Genomic DNA, 23,424 nt, shown 5'->3' with positions numbered 1-23,424 from the left:
TATATAAATTAAACAATCCATTCAACTGTACTATTCTGGTTTATTCAACAATTACAATATTATTAAACCTTCTATATAGGTACCTGTGTAAAAGTACAATATACTTACACCTCTATGGCACGGATTTTCAGCCTTAGATTAAATTCATTTTTCACTTGCAATATTAAAAACATATATTTAATTTAGCTACTTAAACTATGTTATTACTTATGTATAATGTATTTCAACAAAGAATTAAACAAAATAACAATTGAGCAATTTATGACGTTTTATTCTTACTACACATATACCGGTTGAAACAACACAAGAAGAGGCCTTTCCATGTTAACGATGCATTAAAAAGTTGCCAGAGCGTCAGTGTAGAAAAAGCTTCGTAAAATCCACACCTAAAACTATGAGCGAATACTACAAAAACATCAAAATCTTAAGATTTAAGAGTCAATTAATCAAACAAAAGAAAAACAAATTTTTGGAAATATGATATTTTTTCCGGATTTGTAATCGAATATATTTCTTTTTACATAATAAAAAATATATTTCACTTCCAATGAATAGGATTCGCGAAAACCTAAGAAGTCGATACAAAAACTCAGATAATGATATAACTACATAAAATGTCCTATTTAGGCGTTTAGTTAATTGGCAGCTAAAAAGAGGCGGAGCCAGATTAAACTTAGCTTTCTTCAAACCTCAGTTAAATTAAAAAAAACTAAATGCTATACGAAAATCTTAAGATATCTTATAAGTTTTACTTTTAAGAACAGTCAAATATAATTATTGTAAGAAATTTGAACAGCGCCTCTACCATGATATTACAGTGACAGATGTCGCTAGCGACCGCGTTATTTACATTCACTTTTGTATAAAAAATTGTATAGCGCCCCTAGCGGTCACAAGGAAAAGTAACATTTTGCATGCAAATATTTTACGTAGTTGCTAGTGACAATTATCATGTGTAATATGGTAGAGGCACAGGGTAATAAACGTTATCTACATTTATTCATTGTTTAAGTTTTCATGCAGTGTCGTAGCGCGGCGGGTGCTGAAGAGGTATAGCCCCGGGCGGCACAGCAATGGGGGCGACGGCGAGCGCGGCTTAACCTAACTAGTCAAAATGATTATTTTTACTTAAAATTAGAAAAAAAAATTACCACTTTTTAAGAAAACAATATCCTGAACAAAACAAAGATTGCGACGACAAGCGAACATAAAAACACAATCGAGCCGAGCCTGCCCGAACGAACTACTTTTGTAATCGCGAAAATAAAGGGGGCAGCAAATCGACTCTACGCCACTATTTTCATGTAGTGGTATTAACATATTAATGGTACATAAAATTGTCATTAAGATTGTAACCATATATTAGAGACTGAAGTTCCATTGACTAAACAATCTTTAAACCCTTTCATTATGTAGGTTGATTGGTACCATTTCATGTTGTGTGTTGATTCTATTTCATTGAGTTCATCATCCTCCTTATCGTCAATCTGAAGATCATCGAAATTGCGGCTTATTATGTCTCCAAATACTTGAAATTCGTTGCAACAAGACAAATTGTTCCCATGGTGAGTTCTGAAGTCTACAACAACTGTTTTACAGCTTCGTGGTATGCGACAACCACTGGTAAGCACAAAATTGTCAGTGTTTAGTACTACATCTTGGTTGCCAGTTAATTTCTTCTTAATTAAAATGTAAGTGTTAGTTGGTGGTATTGGATGGAAGAATACTTCACTCAATTTTTCTGATGTTACTAATGTCCTGAAAAAAACAATAGACTTACTATTAATACAAAGATTGAACACGTAGAAAAAATTCGATTGGATTCGAACCAACGCGACGTCTTCTAGCAAACCGTGCTAGACGCTATGCCAACTAAGCCACGGAACGAACCAGTGGATCTTACGAATTTTTCTGTGTTTGTTGCAGATCTTTCACGGTTTCACACGTCTTGCACGGTTCGGTAGAAAACTTCGAATCCAGGCGGATCGAAAGATAGCTTTTAAGTTTTTGATCTTTCTATTAACCCTGAACTACGGTCGTGGGTCCAATGGGCCCATTCCCACTCCTCAGTACCTTCCGATGTCACGCTAAAGCGCACACTGTGATTGACGTGTTTTGCTCGCTGCTCCAAACGTAAGAAATGGTTTACATATGGGTCCAATGGTCCCACGACTATAAATAGATACGTAAGTTTTTTGTGTGACATAATTTTATTCATTTTTGTTTTTTTTATTTCAGTTTCTAATCATGGCGAATCGAAAAAGCACCTTAGTAATTCACGAAGACACAGCATTTGTCAAAGTTCAAGTAATACTTTGAATAAAAAATATTATATATATCATACTCTCTATTTTATTACCATTCCAAAATGTATGTGTCCATTGGACCCACGACTATAGAAACGTTGTTTTTTTCCACGACTATAGTTAAGGGTTAATAATTATAACAAACTAGTGGAGTAACTTCACAAAACATAATTGTATATCATGGTGGTGAAACTTAGTAACATATATGTGACACTAAAAATAAACAAAGTAGTAACAAATAAAATCAGATCAGTAAAATCTTACCTATAGCGTAAATAAAAAAACTTAAACTACTGGTTATTGTATCCGACTTAGTAATGGCGGCATTCAAGCAAAAATTTTTTTAAAATCACGCTTATTACAAGTCAATGAATTTGTGGACTCACATTATAAATGAATATTCATTTAGTAGAGTTCGTAATGTGTATCTGTATAATTTAAGTTTGTATTTCTTGCAATTTGACTTGCAATGTTGTCTTGTAAACTAAATATTTGGATTTCAATTACATCAAATTATGATTTAAATATAATTTAAAGTGCTAATATTTTATTACCTAGTACACACTGACAATTTCAACTTAAAAATACTATCATTGGGCTTCTATATCCTCATATAAAACACAATAAGGCTATAATGCAGGTAAAGAAAATTAGTCTCTTAAAAAATACAGTTTGAACTGTGTTGCAAAAATCTAAAAATTAGAATGATCAGAGTACAGTCATCAGCATATCCAGCTATAAACTTCTGTTCTAATATTACCTCCAAAGCAACAGAATAAGATATGTCCATGTTTAGCTTGGTTGAAGTTCACCATGTGTAAAGTTGTAAAACAGTGTATATGGCTTGTAGATGTATGTATAATGACAAATAGTAAATTAAAAAAAAAAATTTAAGTTACCTGAACACAGTTCTCTGTATTTTCTCATCATTAGCTATATGTGCTGAGTGGCACTGAGGTTTGTGGCAAAGTGTGGGCAGTAACAGTCGATATACTTCCTTCCACGTCACTGGGGTACCTCCAAGTGCTATGATTACTTCCTCTGGAATTGCTGGGCCGCAAATCTCTTGACAAAGACTCTGCAAAAATAAAAGCAGAGAATTTGTTACGACTTTTGAAAGGTATAATGGAGTATTTATGTCATTGTATAACACTAACAATATGTAACTCGTTATTTACTTGGTATAAACAGTATTGGTCAAGTTGGAAGAACTCCTTTCATTGTTATTAACTAAATGATTATCCACTAACTACAGATGTTTTTTTATGATACCAAGTGATGGCACAAGTTGTGTACCTAGTAGTAAGCGACAGGCCTGTCCATAGCAGTTGCAGTGCCTCTCAAAGCCTTAAATTGCAAAGATATGAGGGGCATTGCCACATTATTGTTTGGCAACAGAAATAGGGAAGGCGAAGATCCTCCCCTGGCCAAACTGGTGAAATTTCAGGCACATGGGACTGGTCAGCTTGTCTCAGGGTGTTGGGCGCTGTGCATGGCCCCTCGAATCTTTGTGGTTTAAAGCTCTGAATGGCACTGCAACTGTTAGGGACAGGCATGTCGCTTACCACTAAGCACATAACTTGTACGTCCTGTCACTTTGTATTATAAAATAAGGAAAAAAATAAAAAGCTCTACTGCTACTAAAAATGTGTTGTCATGGTTTCTTACTATGGCATTTCTTTTTGTTTTCCCGATATTTTGAAACATGCTCAGCGCTAAATGATTATCACTAGTATCAGGTTTCTTACCACGGTATGACTTCTTTTTATTTTCCCGATATTTCGGAACGGTTGCACGCTCCATGGTCACGGGTTGACTGGACGGCGGCAGATGATAGCTTTATGAGCAGACATATCTGTCTACCCTCTTGCGCTGTCGACGACTACCTTCACCGCGATTTGTTGTGGCGTTACCATTACCATACCGTGTTAAGAAACCTAATACTAGTGATAATCATTTAGTGAATAACCACGAAAGTCTTAAAATCTATATATGCTTAGCGCTTTCAACCAGTGACCACAAACCATGTAACTGTTCCGAAATAGCAGGAAAATAAAAAGAAATCATATTGTGGTAAGAAATCTGTAATTAGCGATAATTATTGTAGTTTATGTGAGGTCAAAGTTTAAATTTACCCTGCACTATACTTCATTTCAATCCATTTTGAACAAAAAGTAAACAAACAAGTCACTGACTGACCATAGACGGTTTAGTGATGGCGAATTGGAACACCAACTACAATTCGATTAATTAATTGAATGAATCAATTTGTTCAACTGAGTCATACTAGCGGTTTTCCTTACATAACCTATATGTATAAGCATATTTCAAATTTCAATTTGAATCCTCCTTGAAATCCTTACACTTAGATACTCATTCAGTTGCGATTGAAATGTTTGATTTAATAATCGATTACTAAACTTTAATTGATTGAACCGAATGTTTTTTTCAAACAGCACTATGCAACTATCTACAAGTCATAGAAGTATAGATGAATAATAATCTCACTTTTGGACTACCATTTTTCAAATACGATTTTAGGATGCAATTCAAATGAATATTGTTGGAAAAAGTGATGATATATCAAGTCGAAATCTTCTAAATATATGTGAAAGTGTGAAAGTTACTTATTCGATTTATTGAGTGATTGCTTTAGAATTTTAACCAAACAAGTTTGTTTACTTTTTGTTCAAAATATACAAACTATACATCTATTGCAATCAAATGCAGTTTAGGTAAGTATGTATCACTTTCTTTATGTTAAGTAACACACTTTTAAACCAAACAGAAAAAGATTTAACTCTTCAAATACTTGTGACGAACTATGGTTTCAACCCTCTCCAAAGAGGAAACCCTTACCCAGAGCGGGACATTGGTAATCGATTCACCTATTAACTCATCTTGTTCTAAATAACTTGGCAATCAATTCAGGCAAACAAAGAAAAGTAATTCAATTAATATTCTTAGTGATGCGGGGCGCGACGACGCTCTGGCGCGAGCTCGTGAGTTGCGGTATATGCAATCACAGGTCATGCAAAGTCAGAATTAAAATAAATAACCTTTCACTAGCTAAGTGCAAGTTTGCAAACGTATATGTACTGAGTAACAGAAAACGGTACCACTTGCCGCATGGTTTGCACAAGGTATCAGCTTGCCTTTTACTAGCGATAAAGTTGGAATAATATGCAGAATACGCTTTGAATACACATCCTTTATTGTGTATAGCACAAATTGTTTAATAGAAATTATTTTTTTAGAAATTAAACATTGAAGAAAAAACAACAAGTCATGAGCCCAGAAAAGTCCAGGAGTAATATGTCCTAAAATATTTTGTAAAGAGTATTAAAATGCAGGCTGTTACTTCTCAAATTACGGCACATAGTCTTTTGCCGTTTAAATTATGCTGACTGAATTGGACCTCTGGGAATGTGTCGAGTTGGACTATAAGGCAACTTCTACAGAGGCTAAGAAAAAGAATGCAAAAGTCAGACGCAAGATTGTGCTCATGTGTCAGGAAAAAATTTATCCTTTGGTGATGCAATGCATAACGGCCTGGAACACCTGAGAAGCACTATGAAAAACCCTTCAGTGATGGAAGACTACTAAGACAGTTGTATCATCGCCTACTTAAGTTATTTTCTGCCAAATTATGGGCCTAAATAGGTATGGTGGAATGTCTGAATGACATTCAGTGTGCGAGCCAGAGTCTGAACTGTATAAAAGCTGGATTAGATGACGAATTCATCGGCATCATCATACTCGCTGGATTGTCAGACGATTTAAGATGTAATTCTCTTCACTTTAGAGCATTTGTCTGCTAAAATTTCGACGTAGATAGTGATGGCTGCGTTTCTCAAGGAGACTATGAGAAAAAGTACGAACGAAGGCACAACCGCTCTGATGTCACAGAATGACAGGAGCACCAAAAAGATCGTAGTCAGTCATAGGTGCAAGAAAAAAGGGCACTTTAAGTGGCAGTGTCAAGAACAGAACAACAGATAAAGTACCAAGAGCGTAGGGAAGGAAAATAAACATGACATTTATCTTCTCTAAAGTTCTTACCTTTAGAATAAAATCAAGGTTTTCCAATGAAGCAGAAGCAATTCGAAATTGTCTTTCCGATTGTAAATTTTCATTTCTATTTCCTTCTTCACATGTCTTTCTCTTATTCACCACTTGTTTTAGCCACTGGTAAGAGTATGGTATCTGCAATCGTTGATAAGCGATAAACTTTATAAGTTCAACCACTACGTGACCACAAGATATTGACGTCAATTGGTCACCGATATTAAGATTAACTATAATGGGTTTTGTCGGTTTTGTGTTTGAAGAAAACATTTCATAAATTTTAATAACACAAATCAACAATTTCGACAAATAAAATGACCGTTAAAAAAATTTGAATATTTTTTTAAAGTTTTCACCCATTTGTTAAGGCAATGCTTCTACTATACAGCCTCTTCATGTATTTATAGCATTGAACATGAATAACATGGGTGTTTTTTTATTAATTTTCTTTACGTATTAGGTATTACAGATCACTGTTTTTTCTTGTTTTTGAGCTTTTTTCTTAGAACAATACTGGGGTTTTTGTTTTTTCTGACAATTTGTTGTGTGTTTGTAATTTCTTTCTTTTTTCCATCTTAAGGTTTGTGACATATTTAGCAGTGACTATCTTTTATAATGTCTTGATTTATCATTATCCATTTTAATGATATGGGCGAAATTCTGGAAGTGTGTCCATGGTCCATGGACCATCCCCGACGAAAGGCGTAGAGTCGTCAATTGCGTATTGAAATAACAAAATGTCCCCGTGTCCTATCCCAGATAGAAGTACCATTGTTTCTTACAAGCTACAATATTTTTAGACGAAACAAGTTGCAAATCTGTTATATAATGCCGGGTTCACGGGTCTTTCACTTGCGTTTTTCTCTTGCTTGCGTGTCTCGCTTCGCGCATACGAAAGCTCACGAGTCGCTCGCTTGCGCTTGCTTTGCATTGGATTTCTACGCGTTGCGTGAGTTTGACATCTAGCAAGCTTGATATTTCCACGCAAGTAACAAGGAACGTTTACTGAGGACAGCACCACTCGAACGGCGAATCACAGCAGAAGCGTCCATGCGTCTACTACAACTAAATCAAAGGCAACGCGCCGTGGATGGGCGCAAGTCTCTCCGCAACGCAAAGCGGAGGACTCGTAAACGCCTTTGCGCGGAAGGCAGATTTCTACGCCGCGTAAAACGCAAGTGAAAGACTCGTGAACACAGCGTAATTAAAATCATAGCTACTACAATAAACTCTAGCACCTGTTCAGTCTTTTCTGTAAAAGATACTTCACAAACACAAAATTTCAAAATGTGACCATTGATGGTTGACGCCATTTGGCGTGTATAAAAATAAGACTGCAGGCATTGACTTACAATTGTAAGTCAATGACTGCAGGACATGTTTTCTAATCGCCGGAAAAAAACAGGACTTTTACACGATTGAGTGTTCATAAAATTTTGTTTTCCAATAATTCATAAATTTGAACTTGATGGCTATTTGCCTATGCTCAATAAAAAGTAATCTAAATTGACAAAAAAAATTACAATTTAGTTTAGAAACGGGGAAAGGCCTTAGAGGATGGAAAAAAAAAAGAAAAGGCACTGGCGACAACTCAAGGTTGCAACCACAGATGTTCTAAATTCAATTTGCTTGTCAAATTGAATGTGATCAATTCAACGATTTCGCGGATATTTCAATATTAGTGTGTCAAATAAAATATTTAAGAATGCATCGATTCCAAACATTTCGGTATCAGTTACACAAATTATCTAATATTAAATTTATTCAAGCTAGCCGCCGTTGCTATGCTAAAGAGGTCAGATTTGGACCGGACGTCAGAGCGTTAATGCTTCAGGGAGTTGATATTCTTGCTGATGCCGTTGCAGTAACTATGGGACCTAAAGGTCGCAACGTTATTTTAGAGCAAAATTTTGGCCCTCCAAAAATAACTAAAGACGGCGTGACTGTCGCTAAAGGGATAGAACTAAAAGATAAATTCCAAAATATTGGCGCTAAGTTAGTACAAAATGTAGCTAACAAAACAAATGAAGAAGCAGGAGACGGGACGACTACTGCAACGATTTTAGCTCGAGCAATTGCAAGAGAAGGTTTTGAAAATATTTCGAGGGGTGCTAACCCAATAGAAATTAGAAAAGGCGTAATGTTGGCTGTAGAAACTGTGAAAAGTAAACTTGCAGAAATATCAAGGCCAGTGAGCACATCTGAAGAAATAGAACAGGTGGCTACCATTTCTGCGAATGGAGATAAATCGATTGGGAAACTAATTACTACAGCTATGAATAAAGTTGGCAAAGACGGAGTTATAACAATTAAGGAAGGGAAAACTTTAGACGATGATATTGAAATTATAGAAGGCATGAAATTTGATCGCGGTTACATTTCACCATATTTTATTAATTCTGCTAAAGGCCCTAAGGTTGAATATAATGATGCTTTGATATTGTTTTCTGAAAAGAAAATATTTACAGCGCAGCAAATAATACCAGCTCTTGAAATAGCTAACGCAAAAAAGAAGCCTTTAGTAATTATTACCGAAGAATTAGATGGTGAACCTTTGTCCATTTTAGTAATCAACAAACTAAAAGCTGGACTACCAGTTGTAGCTGTTAAAGCTCCTGGATTTGGAGATTATAGAAGGGAGTCTTTAATTGACATGGCCATTGCGACTGGTGGTGTTGTGTTTGAAGACACTGCTAATTTAATAAGGCTGGAAGATTGTCTACCAGAAAGTCTTGGAGAGGTAGGAGAAGTAGTGATTACTAAAGATTATACCATTTTAATGAAAGGCAAAGGCAATCAAGATGACATAGCCCAGCGCATTGCACAGATCAAAGAAGAATTAGAAGAGAAAAGTAATGACTACGATAAACTGCGTTTAATAGAACGTTTGTCTAGACTACAAGCAGGAGTTGCTGTTTTAATGATTGGAGGATGTAGCGAAGTTGAAGTTAATGAGAAAAAAGACCGTGTTAACGATGCCTTAAATGCAACAAGAGCTGCCATTGCTGAAGGAATAGTGCCTGGTGGTGGAGCTGCACTACTTCGATGCATACCAGTCCTCGACACTCTAACGCCAGCTAATTGTGACCAAGCTATCGGTATTAATATCATTAAAAAAGCTTTACGCACTCCTTGCTTAACTATAGCTAGCAACGCTGGATTTGATGGTTCGGTTGTAGTATCTAAGGTAGAAGCAATGGACAACGATTACGGCTATGATGCTTTAAACAATGAATATGTTAATTTGATTGAAAAAGGAATAGTCGACCCGACGAAGGTTGTACGAAGAGCTCTAACTGATGCTAGCGGGGTTGCGTCTTTGTTAACAACAGCAGAAGCTGTTATATGTGATCTCCCAAAAAAAGAGTCTTTAACTTTAGGAGGTTCACCAGAATTTTCTCCTGATCTGGATTAGTTCCTTCGTTTTGCTCTTTGTCACTGGAGTAGTAGTGTATTCGTTTGGTTCCAATCTATATTTTTATTATTGTGTTAATAAAGTTTTAATATACCTTAAATATATATTACTTTTAGTTTGATACCTTTTTCCCCCCACTGTCTTCTACCTATCTACCGACCCAACACGGAGTTCCGGGGATAACGCGCCGAACCCTTCGCCAGTGATACGCCTTCACGGGCGTCTCTAGCGAACTCGGACTTGGGTATGGGCTCGCCGGGGTTTGTGGTAAGCTCGAGTGATGGACACATTCGTCTGCCCCGCTGATGCGTGACCGGAGCAATCGTCTCGCGCGCAGCTAGCGTGTCTTAGTAGCGGTCTAGACGAGGACCTGAGACGTCGGAAGCTATGTCCGGACATTGTCTACATAGTTGTAGTAGAGGATAAGCTAGACATCCTCCGGTCCCTCCAGTCGCGTAGGAATTTGGGAACTGGAGAGACGTCGTTTTTTCGGCGTTGCGTGCCTACAACTCCGGTAACTATCTGGAAAGTAAAAGGGAAAGCTGTACGTGCACCCGGGGCGGCTCACCTACAAGGTCTATCTAAAGGCCTTCTGAGAACCGGATGAAGTCCGTGCAAATGGGCTGTTTGGGGTTAGCACCTGACTTAGATGGTCCCTGTGCGGGCTTGCTCGCACAAGTTATAGTGCCCTTCCCGCATAACCAAGAGGTTGATAGGGAGGGTAACTATAAACAAAACTTATACAGAAAGATATGGGCTGTTCTTTCAGCACTCGGTAGACGTCTTCCAGCTCGTAAAGCACTATTTGTAGAAGGCATTTCCGCTTAGATTTTATTTGATTCTAGCCGAAGGATCAAGAATAATTCGTTTATTCCATTCCTTCATTTTAACCCGACGCCGACGCGCCAACGTACAAAATATACATTTTTTTTGTAAAATACACTTGTTTAAGATCAATTATGGTACATACTAGAAAAATAAATAAATCATAAAAAGACTTTATTCGTCAACACAAAACATGCAACATTTATGATAAAACAATTATTGCTTAAATCTAAATCGAAGAAAAGGTAAAAGTCTCAGCATTGGCCGATTTTCAGGTTTCACCTGGCAAATCTTCGATGGTTCACCCTGGACATACTGTTGCATGTAGAGATGGGTATCTTTTCTATAAATATTTTAATACATTTACTTAGTGATCCTATCTTATATATAAGATCATTGCACTTAATAGAAATAACAAACCTTAAAACCTCAAATAACACACGTATTGACCACCAACCATACTGGAGTTAACATTTTATAATTATGAGTATAACTTACTTTTCACTTCACTTTTTATTAGTTGAAAGAAAAAAAACGAAACAAAAAAAAATTTTCGCTAAGCTCTAATAGGACATTAACCGGTGTTGGTAAGTTGGACTACGGGAGTACTCAGTTGAGAATGTAAAACAAACAGCAAAACAATATTTATAAATATATGTTATTTAAGTGGATAAATTTACATAGAGTATAACTTAACTATATAACTTACTTTTATTATTGTTTCTAATGACGCAACTGAGCCTACATCACCTTCGATCTTAGAGGATGGAAAAAAAATAAAAGAACTTTCGACCAATAGCATGATGCTAATCCAAAAAAAAAAACTAATTCAGGCTTCAATGGCAGGTGTTTGAACCAATCTCATCAAAAAAGTCAAAAATGCAGTATTGCCTGCTTAAGCACGGTTGAACTTTTCCTTTATGTTTTTTCATCCTTTAAGAGGCTGAATGGCAATTCACGAAGGATGGAAAAAAAAAAAGAATTCGTGCTCTAGGTGGTCAACAATGGCAATGACATGATAATGATTTTCTTTGGATTTGCTCTGGACCTTTTGGAGGGAAAAGTGTCGTTTTTATTTTGACTTTTAATTATTTTGTGAAATCTAGTTTAAAGTGGAATAGGATAGTGCTATTGTGCCTTAATTGAAGATTAAAACGCGAAATTTTACGAATCTCGAACTAAAATACCCGTATCGGCCCGTTCTAAGGAATCCCGAGTCAATCCAAGCACGCCGCCCGCGTCTCTTTGTGGCGGCCATATTTACGGAAAAAAATATTTTTATGTTTTCGGCTGAAGGTCTTTGTTTCCATGGCCAGAAATAAATGTAAAAAAAAAAAAAGATTTCCCTTTGATTTCCCATGCCAGACTATAGTATATACAGCTTCAAAGAAAATTCAAACTTTATATAGCATTGGCTAAACTAACTCGACAATAACCACAGACATATATCTAGATAGACGCCGCAGGTGTTCGTACTTCGCGTGCCCAAAGTAAGTGAAATTCACTTACTTGCCGCTGCTATACATCAGAACGCGCTCGACCGTTATCGTTATCGTAGATAAACACCAGTCGAAAACGCGAAAAATGCATGATTGATCTGTGCAATGCGCTGGGCTATGTCATCTTGATTGCCTTTGCCTTTCATAAAAATAGTATAATCTTTAGTAATCACTACTTTACTAACCTTTAATCCTAAATTGCTTAATTCAACTCGCAGCAAATAATTTCTAAAATCAATATAAACTTGAAGAAGATTTATACAATATTGACTTTAACCCAGTTTATAATTCTGGTCCGGTATCCAGCCGGAAAAGGCGGATAGTAGAACAATATCCGGTCGGATACCGGATGTCCAAAATTGAGCAAAATTCACAATCGGTCCTCCAAATAAATTGATTTATTGATTAAAGGGGATAATAATAGCATAGTAATAGGATATAATTAAATAGCAAGTACACAATTGTTAACAATTTGTTTATTACTTGTAGCTGTTGGAAAACCTTTTTGTGTGTCAGTAGTTCCATCCTCTAAGGTCAGTAGATACATTTATGTAAGTTGTCTGTGATTGTTTCGAATTTTGATTTAAGTGGTTAGTGTTCTTTGTCACATCGAGTTACAGAGTTGTTACAAACCTTAGTTACAAACATTGTTTTCCTCGTAATGATTACTTGGTTGATTTTATTTTTTATAAGGATTTTGTGGGATAGAAGGCTCCTGTCTTTCATAATTTACTCAGGAAGACTTTATATGGACTCAAGCAAGCCAGTAGAGTCAGGAATGAAAAATTGCATAAAGTTTTAATTACCAATTAAAGACTGAAAAAAGTGTCTATTATAAAAACAGACCTTAGAAGATGAATAAAAATAAAGGGATAGTCTAAGCGATAAACACAAAAATTGAAAAAGTCGATTATCTGCCGACTGTCAACAACAATATCAGATTTACTATTTTTTTTTTCAAACCTATTATAACTTTGCTTACATCGTGATATTTAACCTTAGAGGATGGACAAAAATAAATAGTCTAACTATGTAACCGTACCATACGACGCGACGACTTCCTGCTACAGATGAGGCGGTATGGAATACCTTAGCCTGTCCTTTTTTTTTTAGACGAGTAAAAAAAAACATAGACAGTTGGTTGAATGACAGGGCGACAAGCGCGCGGGAAATTTCTCAAATTTCTCGTTCACTTATGATAATGACTATTGGTGTATTTGTGTATGTTAATATAATATAAATAATAATTAAGTGTGTACATACTTTAAAACAACAACGTAGTTCACTTAGTAGTCTGTGAAAATAACAACTGCTGTGAGTAAACGTACACAACTTCATATTAAGCTAAAGAGAATGATTTACGTGTAATATAAAATCGCCCTTGAATTTTAAGCCATGGCTCAAAGTGATGTTGAGGATGATTTTACTGAGTCCGTAGACAATTATGCTATGGACGTGGATGATTCTATTGATAAGACCAGTCTTCAAAGAAGAACAGTAAATCCGGAATCCAGTGACGATGGTGATGAAGTAATCCCGTTGCTAAAGGCGAAGATACGCGTTCAAAGACTTGCGGACAGTTGTAGTGATTCTGGTAAGACGATTACACAACACGGGGACGAGTCTCCATTGAGCGATGAAGAGGCTATTTTATTTAGGAAAAGCACTTTCCAGAACAATAGCGACAATAGTAGCGATATTTCTACTTTAAATCATCATCCGCAAAAGTCTCGAATACAAAACGTATCTAATGATGAAGATTCCGACCCTCATTCTCTACTATCCGGCATAAAAGTAAAAGTGGCATTAAAAAATAAAGAGCAACAAACTCGAATGTCCAATAAAAGGGGCAAAATGCGAAACAAGTTCAAAAAGTTGATTTACTCTAGAGAAAAAGACAACAATTTAAATAAAGATTTGGAAAGAGATGACAACACTAAATGTGATTACGAACGGATGGACAATGAAAGTGAATATTCTGAAGAGGATGGTTCATCAATTGAGAAACTGAAACAGGTTGGGCAAGTTTATCAAACCAATGGAGGATTAATTAAAATTTGAAATGGAAGGCCACTTATGGACACAGTTTTATTACTTGTTATATTGTTGTGCATATGAAATCAATTTTAATTTATTACTTAAGTTATCAAAACCATGTATGGGACTATTTAGATTTTCATATGTAACTGGAATTACTAAATAGTCTTATGTCTCAAAGTGACAGACCCAGTGGCAGTACCCATCAGATCTTGGTGATTTAAAGCTTTGAGTGGCATTGCAGCTGTTATGGACAGTCTTTGTGTCACTTACTACAAAGCGCAGAACTTGTTCATTCTGTCACACATAAACAAAAAGTATCTATGTCGTAAATAACTGAACATATTAATGAGTTTGTTTGGCATAATAGTGCTCAAATAGAGCACTGCAAAGTTAGCATACTTTTTGTATGTCATTTTTTTTTTACAACATCAAGTAATGAGACGAACAAGTCGTGCTCCTGATGGTAAGCTACATGCCTGTCCATGACAATTACAGTGCCACTCAGAGTTTTAAATTGCAAAGATCTGAGAGGCATTGCCACTGCGCCCGTCACCCTGAGACGTAAGTTGACAAGTCCCTTGTGCCTGTAATTTACCCTTGCCCTTCAAAACCGAAACACAGTAATGCTAACATAACTGCTTGGCGGCGGAAATAGGTAAGGTGGCAGTGCTACCCTGGACAAACTCTTTCACAAGGAGCTCTACTGCTACTAAAATTATGTAAAGCATGCAGTGAGAATTTGCTACAAAATACAAAAACTCAGTTGCCTTATCTGTGTCTAATTTTCTTTACAGAAATTTAAAAATAGGACAATGGGAGAACTGAAAATGTCGATATGTGACCCTGACACTTCAGATGAGGAAACTGAAGCTCCTAAACGAGCGGTGCAGAAATATAAGAAAGGTAGAAAATCTTCAAAATCTGCTTCTCCAAAGCCTAAGAGGGTTAGTATTATTATTATTAGCTTTAAGCCAACAGATCAATAGGCTCCACATATGCTGGATAGGGCAAACATTCGTAAAAAATGTTAATAACTGGTGATTTCTAGGAACTATCATTAATAAGTGAAATATTTTTTTAAATATGAATGATATGTGTAAAATTATATTTAGAATTTGTTTATTATGAAAACCCCTAAACATGATCATGTTATTATATGATAACAAAATGAACATTCCAAGTTTGTGGGTTTCGTAATTGTAACACATTGGAAATGGAACTGCTTTTCATATCCAGATCAAATAAAAATCGCGTAAATTTGTTTTTTAAACAACATTTTGGGTCTTTTATGAGGCCCTGTAAACATAAAATATATACCAGATTTGGATAAATAATAATTCCTTCCTAAAATGAACACTAAAAAAATTGTGAGCATGCTTGTGTGTGGGTATGCTTTATTGATATGAGTAAACCTTACTTTCACTTATTATTTGAGCATGAAATATTCACTTACTGTTCTTGTCCAATCAGATTAGCTCCAGTCTCTTCTGAAGACAGTAAACAGTCTAGGCCATAGATAGACACTTTAAGGAGTATAATTCAGTAGATTACTGTTATCTTTTAGAAAACAAGTATACATTATTTTTTATTCCACACAGATGTCAGCTAAACAAGCAATGGAAAACATGCAAAAGATTAAAAGTGAATCAAACAGGATGCTTAGGGAGAGGGAAGTATCTCTACCCTATCATAGGCCTAAGGCTCTCTCATTGAAAGACATCATGAGCAGGAGAAAGCCTGCAGTTACTGCTGATGGGAAAGCGTTTACTATAAAGATGAATGAGGAACAGTTAAGGCAATATGCGTAAGTGTTATTCCCATAATCATGTTATTCTAGTTAAGCACACTTTTTTTTTTTTAATTCTATGGCATAACAATTTGCGCAGTTATGAAAAACATGGAATTCGTTTTGGAAAATTATGCATATTTTAATTAATATGTGCTAAATTATTATGAATCGTGATAATGACCACCATAACAGTTTGTGCCAAATTAATTTTTAATTTATTTTATTGCATTAAGGCTACTAACAGATTGACTGTATGTTTGCAGTTAATATGTGAAGTCATAATCAACTTCAGGCAGCTGAGGCCTCGTCTGCATGAAGTTGATAACTACTTCATGCATTAATTGTATGCAGTTGATTTAACTGCTGGTAGTTATCGCCGCGTGCATAACTAAAGAGCTCAGTGTAAAATCACAACATGTTGTTGTTGTGATGGATGCACGGATGTCTATGTATGTCTTAACCAACATCACTATTAGAATTTTGATTAATCTGTCTTTGAATGTCAAGCCTTAATCAACATTATTGACAAATAATACAGTTCAGTTTCCCTTTTCCTTTATTTCTCTAGTTTAGCATTGGAACAGAGGCAAAAAGAAATAATGGCACTCTGCAAAAGTGAATCTGAAGAGGAAGATTTACTAGAAAATGAATTGTGTGAGACGAAAAACCATAATGGTATAAAAGAAACAACACAAACTTGTACTCAAGATCAAGATAAAATTTCATCTCAGAATGACAAACTTTATAATGATTTGTGTAAAATTAATAGTGAGACTGAAATGAAAGACCACATTGATACCAGTGTCCAAGAACAAAATTCTGGACGTACGTCTGATGTTAATGTCAAGAAAGTCACTAATTGTAATGACGAACAAAAAGATGTTTCTAAGATGGTAGCAGACGAAAATAACTCCCAACCTAAAACCTTAACAGAAACTGGCAATGAATTTTCTAATGATTTGCCTCAAGAAGAGAATACGTTCGCCGAAATATCACTCGTTTACAATGACTCAGTTGAAGAAAATCAAACTTATGTTAATTTGGAGAATGTGGCTAATGAAACAAGTGATGACAACATGAAACACCATGTGCTATCAAAAGATCACCTAAACAACGAACTGACAGTTGGAAATTCGGAATTGAATAAGCCTGGTGATAGCCACGTAATATCTCTACATAATGATACAGAAAACCAGATCTGTGCTGAAACTTTTGCTGCTATCAGTGAGAAACCTATCACAGATGAAATAAGACAGTCAGATGAACATGCCTTTTTTGATGATGATGATGTCAATATGGAAGACATTGATAAGTTGATAGAAAATGCCGAAATAATACAGAGTATGTATCTTCTTTCTTCATTGTTGTTGTAACTGCCTTTATGCAGCCTAGTCTAACTTAATATTTGATAAATATTATTTAGTCTACTAAGTAGGATGTACTATTTCCTTCGCTTGTTTTCATTTTAGCCCAACATGACATTGTTTCTACAAATTCTCCTATGCTTATGAAGGACACTGATAAATTGCAAATCAAGCCTAAGTTAACAGGAAGACCAGGGATGCTGATAGATCTTGATGGCACTGATCCTTGTGGACCTAAGAAGCTGACTGGTGTTGAACTCTTGAAGGAAAGGTTCACATACTTTGCTCGGCTTAAAACACCTGAAGAGTTGGAACGTGAAAGAGAGAAAAAGTGTGTAATGCATTGATTGTTATTAAAGTGTAGGGTTTTTAATATTAACATAACTTATTTATCACTGCCAAAGTGTTGAAAAGTTTTCATTGTCACTTTTAAAATATAATGGACTGATAGTAAAAACGACACTCGGAGAATTGTACTTTTGAACGTTTTTATTACTCCAAATGAAAGAAAATATTCACTATTGTATATATATCTATACGTATACACTGTAATAATTTTTTTGTATAATTTTGTTCAGGATCAAGCCAGGCACCCAGCATATAAAACTAAAACAAGAACTTGAAGAAAAAATAGCTGAACAACGTTCTCTTGAATGGGCAAAAAGATTGGAACAGGAAAAACAAAATCAAATGGATCTAGATGCTATCAGAGGCAATGATGGTCTCGATGATATCGACAAAATCGAAGCTAAGCTGGAAGAAAAAGTATGTATAGAAGAAGACTCTTCTGATGAAGAACAGTTTGAAGAAGAAATAGAACTTGAAGATATTAAAGAAAAGCCAAGGAAACACAATCCACTGATAGCTGATGAAGCAGAGGAATCAGATTGTGATGATATTGATGATGTTCATAGTGATGAAAATGGTGAAAGTGAAGATGAAGCTGAAGAAGATGCTGCTAATGAGGAAGATACAGAAGATTCCAGTGAAGAATCTGACAATGATCAGCAGGCCAAACCGAAGAAAGGACGAATATTAAAAGCTTTTGAGGATTCTGATGATGAAGATATTACTAATGTTGATAAAAATTCAAGACTTGATAATAAAATAATAGAAAATGATGTTTCAATTAAAATTATTAGAGGAAACACTCCAGAAATTAAAGAGACACAAGGTACAGTTTTTACTATAGTTTTATGTCTATATAATTTTCAACTAAACTTATAAAACTAAGAGTCAGCAACTCGTGTGACCTACTTACACAAACGATGGATCAATATGCACGAAACTTTCTTATTATTGTAAAAAAAGGATGGCGTTTCTTACAAATAGCAAAGCATATTTTAACTAGAAAGAAATGTCATTGACTATGGTTTTGTTGCAGATGAAGAATTACAATTAGCTCAAATGCACAAATCATTTTCTGAAGACCTTTTTACAAGTCAAGAGAGTGAACTGATTACATCTAGCCAGAAAACCACTAATGCTGCTGTGAGTGGTAGATCGTGTGATGATAAAGATTTAGGCACTCAAACATTTTCTATATTGGATACAACCAAAGCTGTTACTCATTTAGATATACCAGTGCCTGGCCAATTAAATATGGGGTGTGATACAGAGGCTTATGAAGTAAGTTATAATTTTTGATACCAGTAAATGAACGCAGAATTTCAGTGTCAGGGGCCAAGATCCCTTAGCTAATGAAAATGCGATTTGTTTTGACTATGTAAGTACATAGTTAAAGGAAGACTCATGTGTTATTTTTCCGAATGATGTGCTGTAACGCTTCCAAACTTTGCTGCTGTGTTATGAAGTTGTACTGGTGTGTTCACACTTCGTTTTTCTATATTGGTCTTCAAAATTTTAAGAACATAAAATAAATTTATACTTAATAATGTTATGTACATTTTTTAACTTGCTTTTATTACGTTTTTAGGGTGATTTAGATGCAGTAGTAGGAATGTGTTCTGGCAGTTTCTCCCAAAATTTAGTTACATCTCAATACCCAACAACGCAATCTCAGATAGGTGAAGATGTCCTCGCTCTCTGTACAGGCCAGTTTTACGACAATAAATTCGTTTCACAATTTGATTCCAATTTTCAAGATAAAATCGATGGTAGTTTTGTACCCGAAAATGACAAAACGAAATGTAATGGTTCAAATTATATGATTAATATTCCTGTGAAAGAATACCAAGTTATTAAAACGAATGACAAACAATCAGAAATACATGATGATGTAAAAATTTACGAAATCTCTGAAAGTATTAATACAAAGGAAAACTGTATTGAAGATAAAGAGATAACTGACGTGACAGACCAATTAAATACTCGTGTTCAAAAGGATGAGGAAAATCAAACAAAAGCTATAGAAAATAAACTACTCACATCTCTACTTGAAGAACTAAATGATCCTGAATTAAAATCGATAAAACCACATAAGTATTTCCCTAATAATGACAATCAAGGTAAAGAGAATGCACAGAATGTAGCAAATATTCAGTTCAAGAAAAAGTTTATTATTGATTCTGATGATGAAGGAAATGGCAGAGAGGAAGTGGTTAAAAAAAGGAAGAAATTAAAAAAGAAAAAAATTGAACAGCGTGCGCTTCAGATATCTGGTAGATATTAGTTTTTATTCTTATTTTTACTTACCAAAATGTATGTATTCTAAAGGATGACATAATTGAAAGAAAAGAAACAAAATGCATTTATTTGATTACCGCAAACGGCACCACACAAGGAAAAAAGAGACAAACCAGAAAAGCAAACAGAAAAAAGAAAATTAAAAACACATAAGGCACAAATAATCACAAAACAAAATCACAAACAAAACAATTCAATTAAAGCACAGATTACATAAACAAAGATGCTAAGTATAAAAATAATTTGTGTAGTGCCAGATGAGGTAACAAGGGTCATTAACTCATATTTCCTTGAACGATCTAATACATTCAGCCATTTCACGTAGTAGGATAACCGTTATTATGAATTTTCAGTACAATTTTAAACTATTAATTTCAGACGACGAGGAAGATGAAGAAGAAAGCATGTCCGAAATCGAAGAAGACCCTGTGAGAATTGTAGAATATGATTCTGAAGAAAATGAGGTAAGTCTAATTAGGCCTATATACATATACATTTTCATCACTCCAAAGGACAACTCATTATCGATCGTTTTTATAAACGTTTCTACTGATTAGCTTGGTTTTTGGAAAATTTTCCCAGCTTAAAATGCCCACCCAGAAAGTGTTATGTTACACGCTTCTCGTTATTTTGTTTGCTAGTACTGTGTTATTTTAGTATTTCCTCCTTTTTTTGCAGTAGGTTAAAACGTAGGGAAAGATTTTTTTCTCGAAATACTAATATAGGTCTATTTCAGGCTTGTCTTCCACATTTACAACAACTATTTATTTAGAAGTTTTATGATTATTTATTATGTAAGTTGTATGTATGTAAACATATAACATTCCAGGTGGAAGTCTTGCCACAACAGCCTAAAAAGAAGCGTAAAGTAGCGGATTTCTTTGAACAAGAGGCCGAACTGACATCAGAAGACGAATGGGCAGGGTCAGGGGATGAGGACGAGCGCGGACTGGATAGAATGGAACGCGAAGATGGTGACGACGACACCTTCAACCAAACGATATTGCAAAGGGAATTGGGACAGATACACATGTAAGCGACAATTCAGTTAGCATTACAATAATCTTGGTGATCGAACTAACTTGAGCTTGATTGACGTTTAAGTTGCATTTAAGTTATTTATTAATTGCAATAAGCAATTTAATTAATATTTTTATATACAGGCTTACCCACGGCTTTGGGTATGGAGGGAAACATTTTAAATATTATAAATAGGATATTTTGCTTCATGGAGATTTTATTTTATTTTTAAAAGTAAGTAATACTGAATTCAAAGACTTAAAAAGTTGCTTGCCTCATCTGGGAATCGAACCGACCAAATGTGAAAAAAAACATCTATATTTCTGTGATATCGATCAAAAGTGTCAACAACATGGATTAATTCTTTTTACACATTAAATTAAAGGAACATCATAAAATTTTGCATGTAGGAAAGTGAATTTTCTGGGGATGTGTGACAACATAAAAAAAAATCTACAGGCAACGAACTTATCAGGAAGAAGGATCGCATTTTGGACATTTGATAAATTAATTGCATATACTGTAAATACATAACCAATTTCAAGCTTGTTATAATTATTAATACAAAGATCAAACACTTAGAAAAAAGTCCTTCGATCCTCGAACGAAAAGTCCTCGAACTAGCGTCTTTCAGAAAATCGTGCTAGACGCTATGCCAACTAAGCCACGGAACGACCTAGCCGACCTTACTTTTTTCTATGTGCTTGTGCTCAGCTTTATTTAAAAAATATTATTTCTCATTTGTCCGACCAATCTCAAGTCAGCTTCGCGACTGCACACTATGCGTACACATATGAATATATAGTCACTTATAACGTTTCTTCTGAACGTATTCAAAAACCGACTTTAGATAAATTTTCTTGAGTCAAGTACTGCTGCAGTGTTGAGGCGTCATGGTCGATATTCTTAATGTTTGTAGGCGTGACGTCCTCGATCAGGACAAGCGTGAAGTAAGGCTGATACAGGAATTGCTGTTTGAAGATGGCGACCTAGGCGGCGGAGGACGACAAAGGAAATTTAGGTGGAGAAATGCAGGTTAGATCTTTAATTCTACTTCCACCTACATTAAAAAGCCATGGTAGCCTACCTGTTTGTTTTAACCTGTAGTTTGACCTCCACCTCTCAAGCAGAGGACGTGGGTTCGAATCCGAGCTAGCAGTAGTAGCGGGCTAGTAGTCGAACTACTGAGTTTCTGGGAATTAAGAGTCTATACAACCTCAAATGTTTTTAATTGATTCCGCATAACTTTCGCATAATTCCGAAGTTACAGTTCCACCAACTCCATTGATACATAGTCGCTCTTTATGGAATGGTATTCGTAAACTATGTATTTGATCATACTTGACGACGGAGAGCGATGCCCCGGTGTCGATTAACCAATTACATTCATATTTATTTAAAGTCAATGGCACTTTGTTTAAAGAATTACACGCGCAGATATAGTTAGGCTCGAAAAAAATAATTGAGCGGCTCTGTGTCCGTTTTTGATGGCTCTGTATTGTCGGGCTCGTGGGTCATGAAATGCATACTTCTATTTGAAGAAATTCGGCGATTTCCACTGTATCTACCTCGAGATGCGTTTCCGTTACAGAAATTCCTGCTCTTCCTCTGGTACTTACCCTGCGAAGGTCTGTAAGATTGTGACGGTCTTGATTTAGCATTCCTTTGACCTCGCTGCCCTTGTGTTCCCCATGTGGCCCCTGTAAGGTCTTTTATTAAAATTATTTTTATATAGTGACTGTTGGTACGTACCCATAATCTCTGTTACTCCCTAAGAGGTACTTGCGGCTGTTGAGATCTCTTCGTCTTGGGCGGTCGGTATAGCATCCTTTAGCGTGCTGAAATTACGAGCTATTATAATGGTACCGACCCTCCGATTTCGCAACCCGTCGGCAAATCTTCTGATTGCATTTTTCTAATTTATTGGGCGTACCACGTCATAATTTTTCGAGTTTCCCTCGGGATTGCGAGATCGTAAGGTCCACAAACTATTGCGTGATTTCTTTACCGAAGTCGACAATAGACTTTTCGTATTGTCTAGCCTGTTGCAATTTTGTTTGTAAAGCAGTTGCCGACTTTTGTGGCAATAGCTGCCTTTTCTTGTCCCTAAGAAGTTCGTCTATTGACTGGTAAGCGGCTGAACGTCTCAATCTTGCCGACTGCGATAGTCTTTTTTCAAGACCAATGTAATTAATTGTGTCTCACTATCCTTGTCTAAAATAGAACTGTAATATTCTATGGCAGATTCCCCAACCTGCGTTGGGCTTAGAGCATCGAGCCCGCGTTTACCCGGTCCGGGAAAACCCGGGTTTTCCCGGTTCTGATGGTTACAAATAAACCCGGGTTTGATTTTAAAATCCTGGTTTTTTCGAATAATTTACTTAATTTTTTTTTATTATTTACTATGTATAAACCACTTCGAATACAATAATAAATGTAATAAAAACACGCT

The 23,424-nt window shown here is 35.6% G+C and overlaps 3 protein-coding genes across 3 annotated transcripts in view; 2 read left to right on the top strand and 1 right to left on the bottom strand.

Moving 5' to 3' along the window:
- Positions 1 to 27: 27 nt before the first annotated feature.
- Positions 28 to 6,644, bottom strand: LOC113226645. Its single transcript, XM_026459362.1, has 3 exons — positions 6,369 to 6,644; positions 3,206 to 3,384; positions 28 to 1,758 (listed from the first exon to the last, which is right to left on the bottom strand). Exons 1-3 carry the CDS (start codon positions 6,642 to 6,644, stop codon positions 1,344 to 1,346), a joined length of 870 nt encoding a protein of 289 aa, XP_026315147.1. The 3' UTR covers positions 28 to 1,343.
- A 1,352-nt stretch (positions 6,645 to 7,996) lies between these two features.
- LOC113226448 (63 kDa chaperonin, mitochondrial-like) lies at positions 7,997 to 9,840 on the top strand. Its single transcript, XM_026459065.1, has one exon. It carries the CDS (start codon positions 8,080 to 8,082, stop codon positions 9,787 to 9,789), a length of 1,710 nt encoding a protein of 569 aa, XP_026314850.1. The 5' UTR covers positions 7,997 to 8,079; the 3' UTR covers positions 9,790 to 9,840.
- A 3,668-nt stretch (positions 9,841 to 13,508) lies between these two features.
- LOC113226644 (claspin-like) overlaps positions 13,509 to 23,424 on the top strand; it is a 37,192-nt gene continuing 27,276 nt past the window's right edge. The window contains exons 1-11 of the mRNA XM_026459361.1: positions 13,509 to 14,129; positions 14,948 to 15,097; positions 15,752 to 15,957; positions 16,511 to 17,283; positions 17,412 to 17,637; positions 17,885 to 18,480; positions 18,691 to 18,935; positions 19,651 to 19,927; positions 20,331 to 20,416; positions 20,782 to 20,984; positions 21,892 to 22,007. Coding sequence (XP_026315146.1) covers positions 13,509 to 14,129; positions 14,948 to 15,097; positions 15,752 to 15,957; positions 16,511 to 17,283; positions 17,412 to 17,637; positions 17,885 to 18,480; positions 18,691 to 18,935; positions 19,651 to 19,927; positions 20,331 to 20,416; positions 20,782 to 20,984; positions 21,892 to 22,007 — 3,499 coding nt within the window. The remainder of the gene's footprint in view (positions 14,130 to 14,947; positions 15,098 to 15,751; positions 15,958 to 16,510; positions 17,284 to 17,411; positions 17,638 to 17,884; positions 18,481 to 18,690; positions 18,936 to 19,650; positions 19,928 to 20,330; positions 20,417 to 20,781; positions 20,985 to 21,891; positions 22,008 to 23,424) is intronic.

The sequence above is a fragment of the Hyposmocoma kahamanoa genome, unplaced genomic scaffold (assembly GCF_003589595.1).
Source record: "Hyposmocoma kahamanoa isolate Upper Pololo Valley unplaced genomic scaffold, ASM358959v1 192, whole genome shotgun sequence".
Classification (NCBI taxonomy): Eukaryota; Metazoa; Arthropoda; class Insecta; order Lepidoptera; family Cosmopterigidae; genus Hyposmocoma; species Hyposmocoma kahamanoa.
This window is presented reverse-complemented; position numbering and strand designations above follow the sequence as displayed.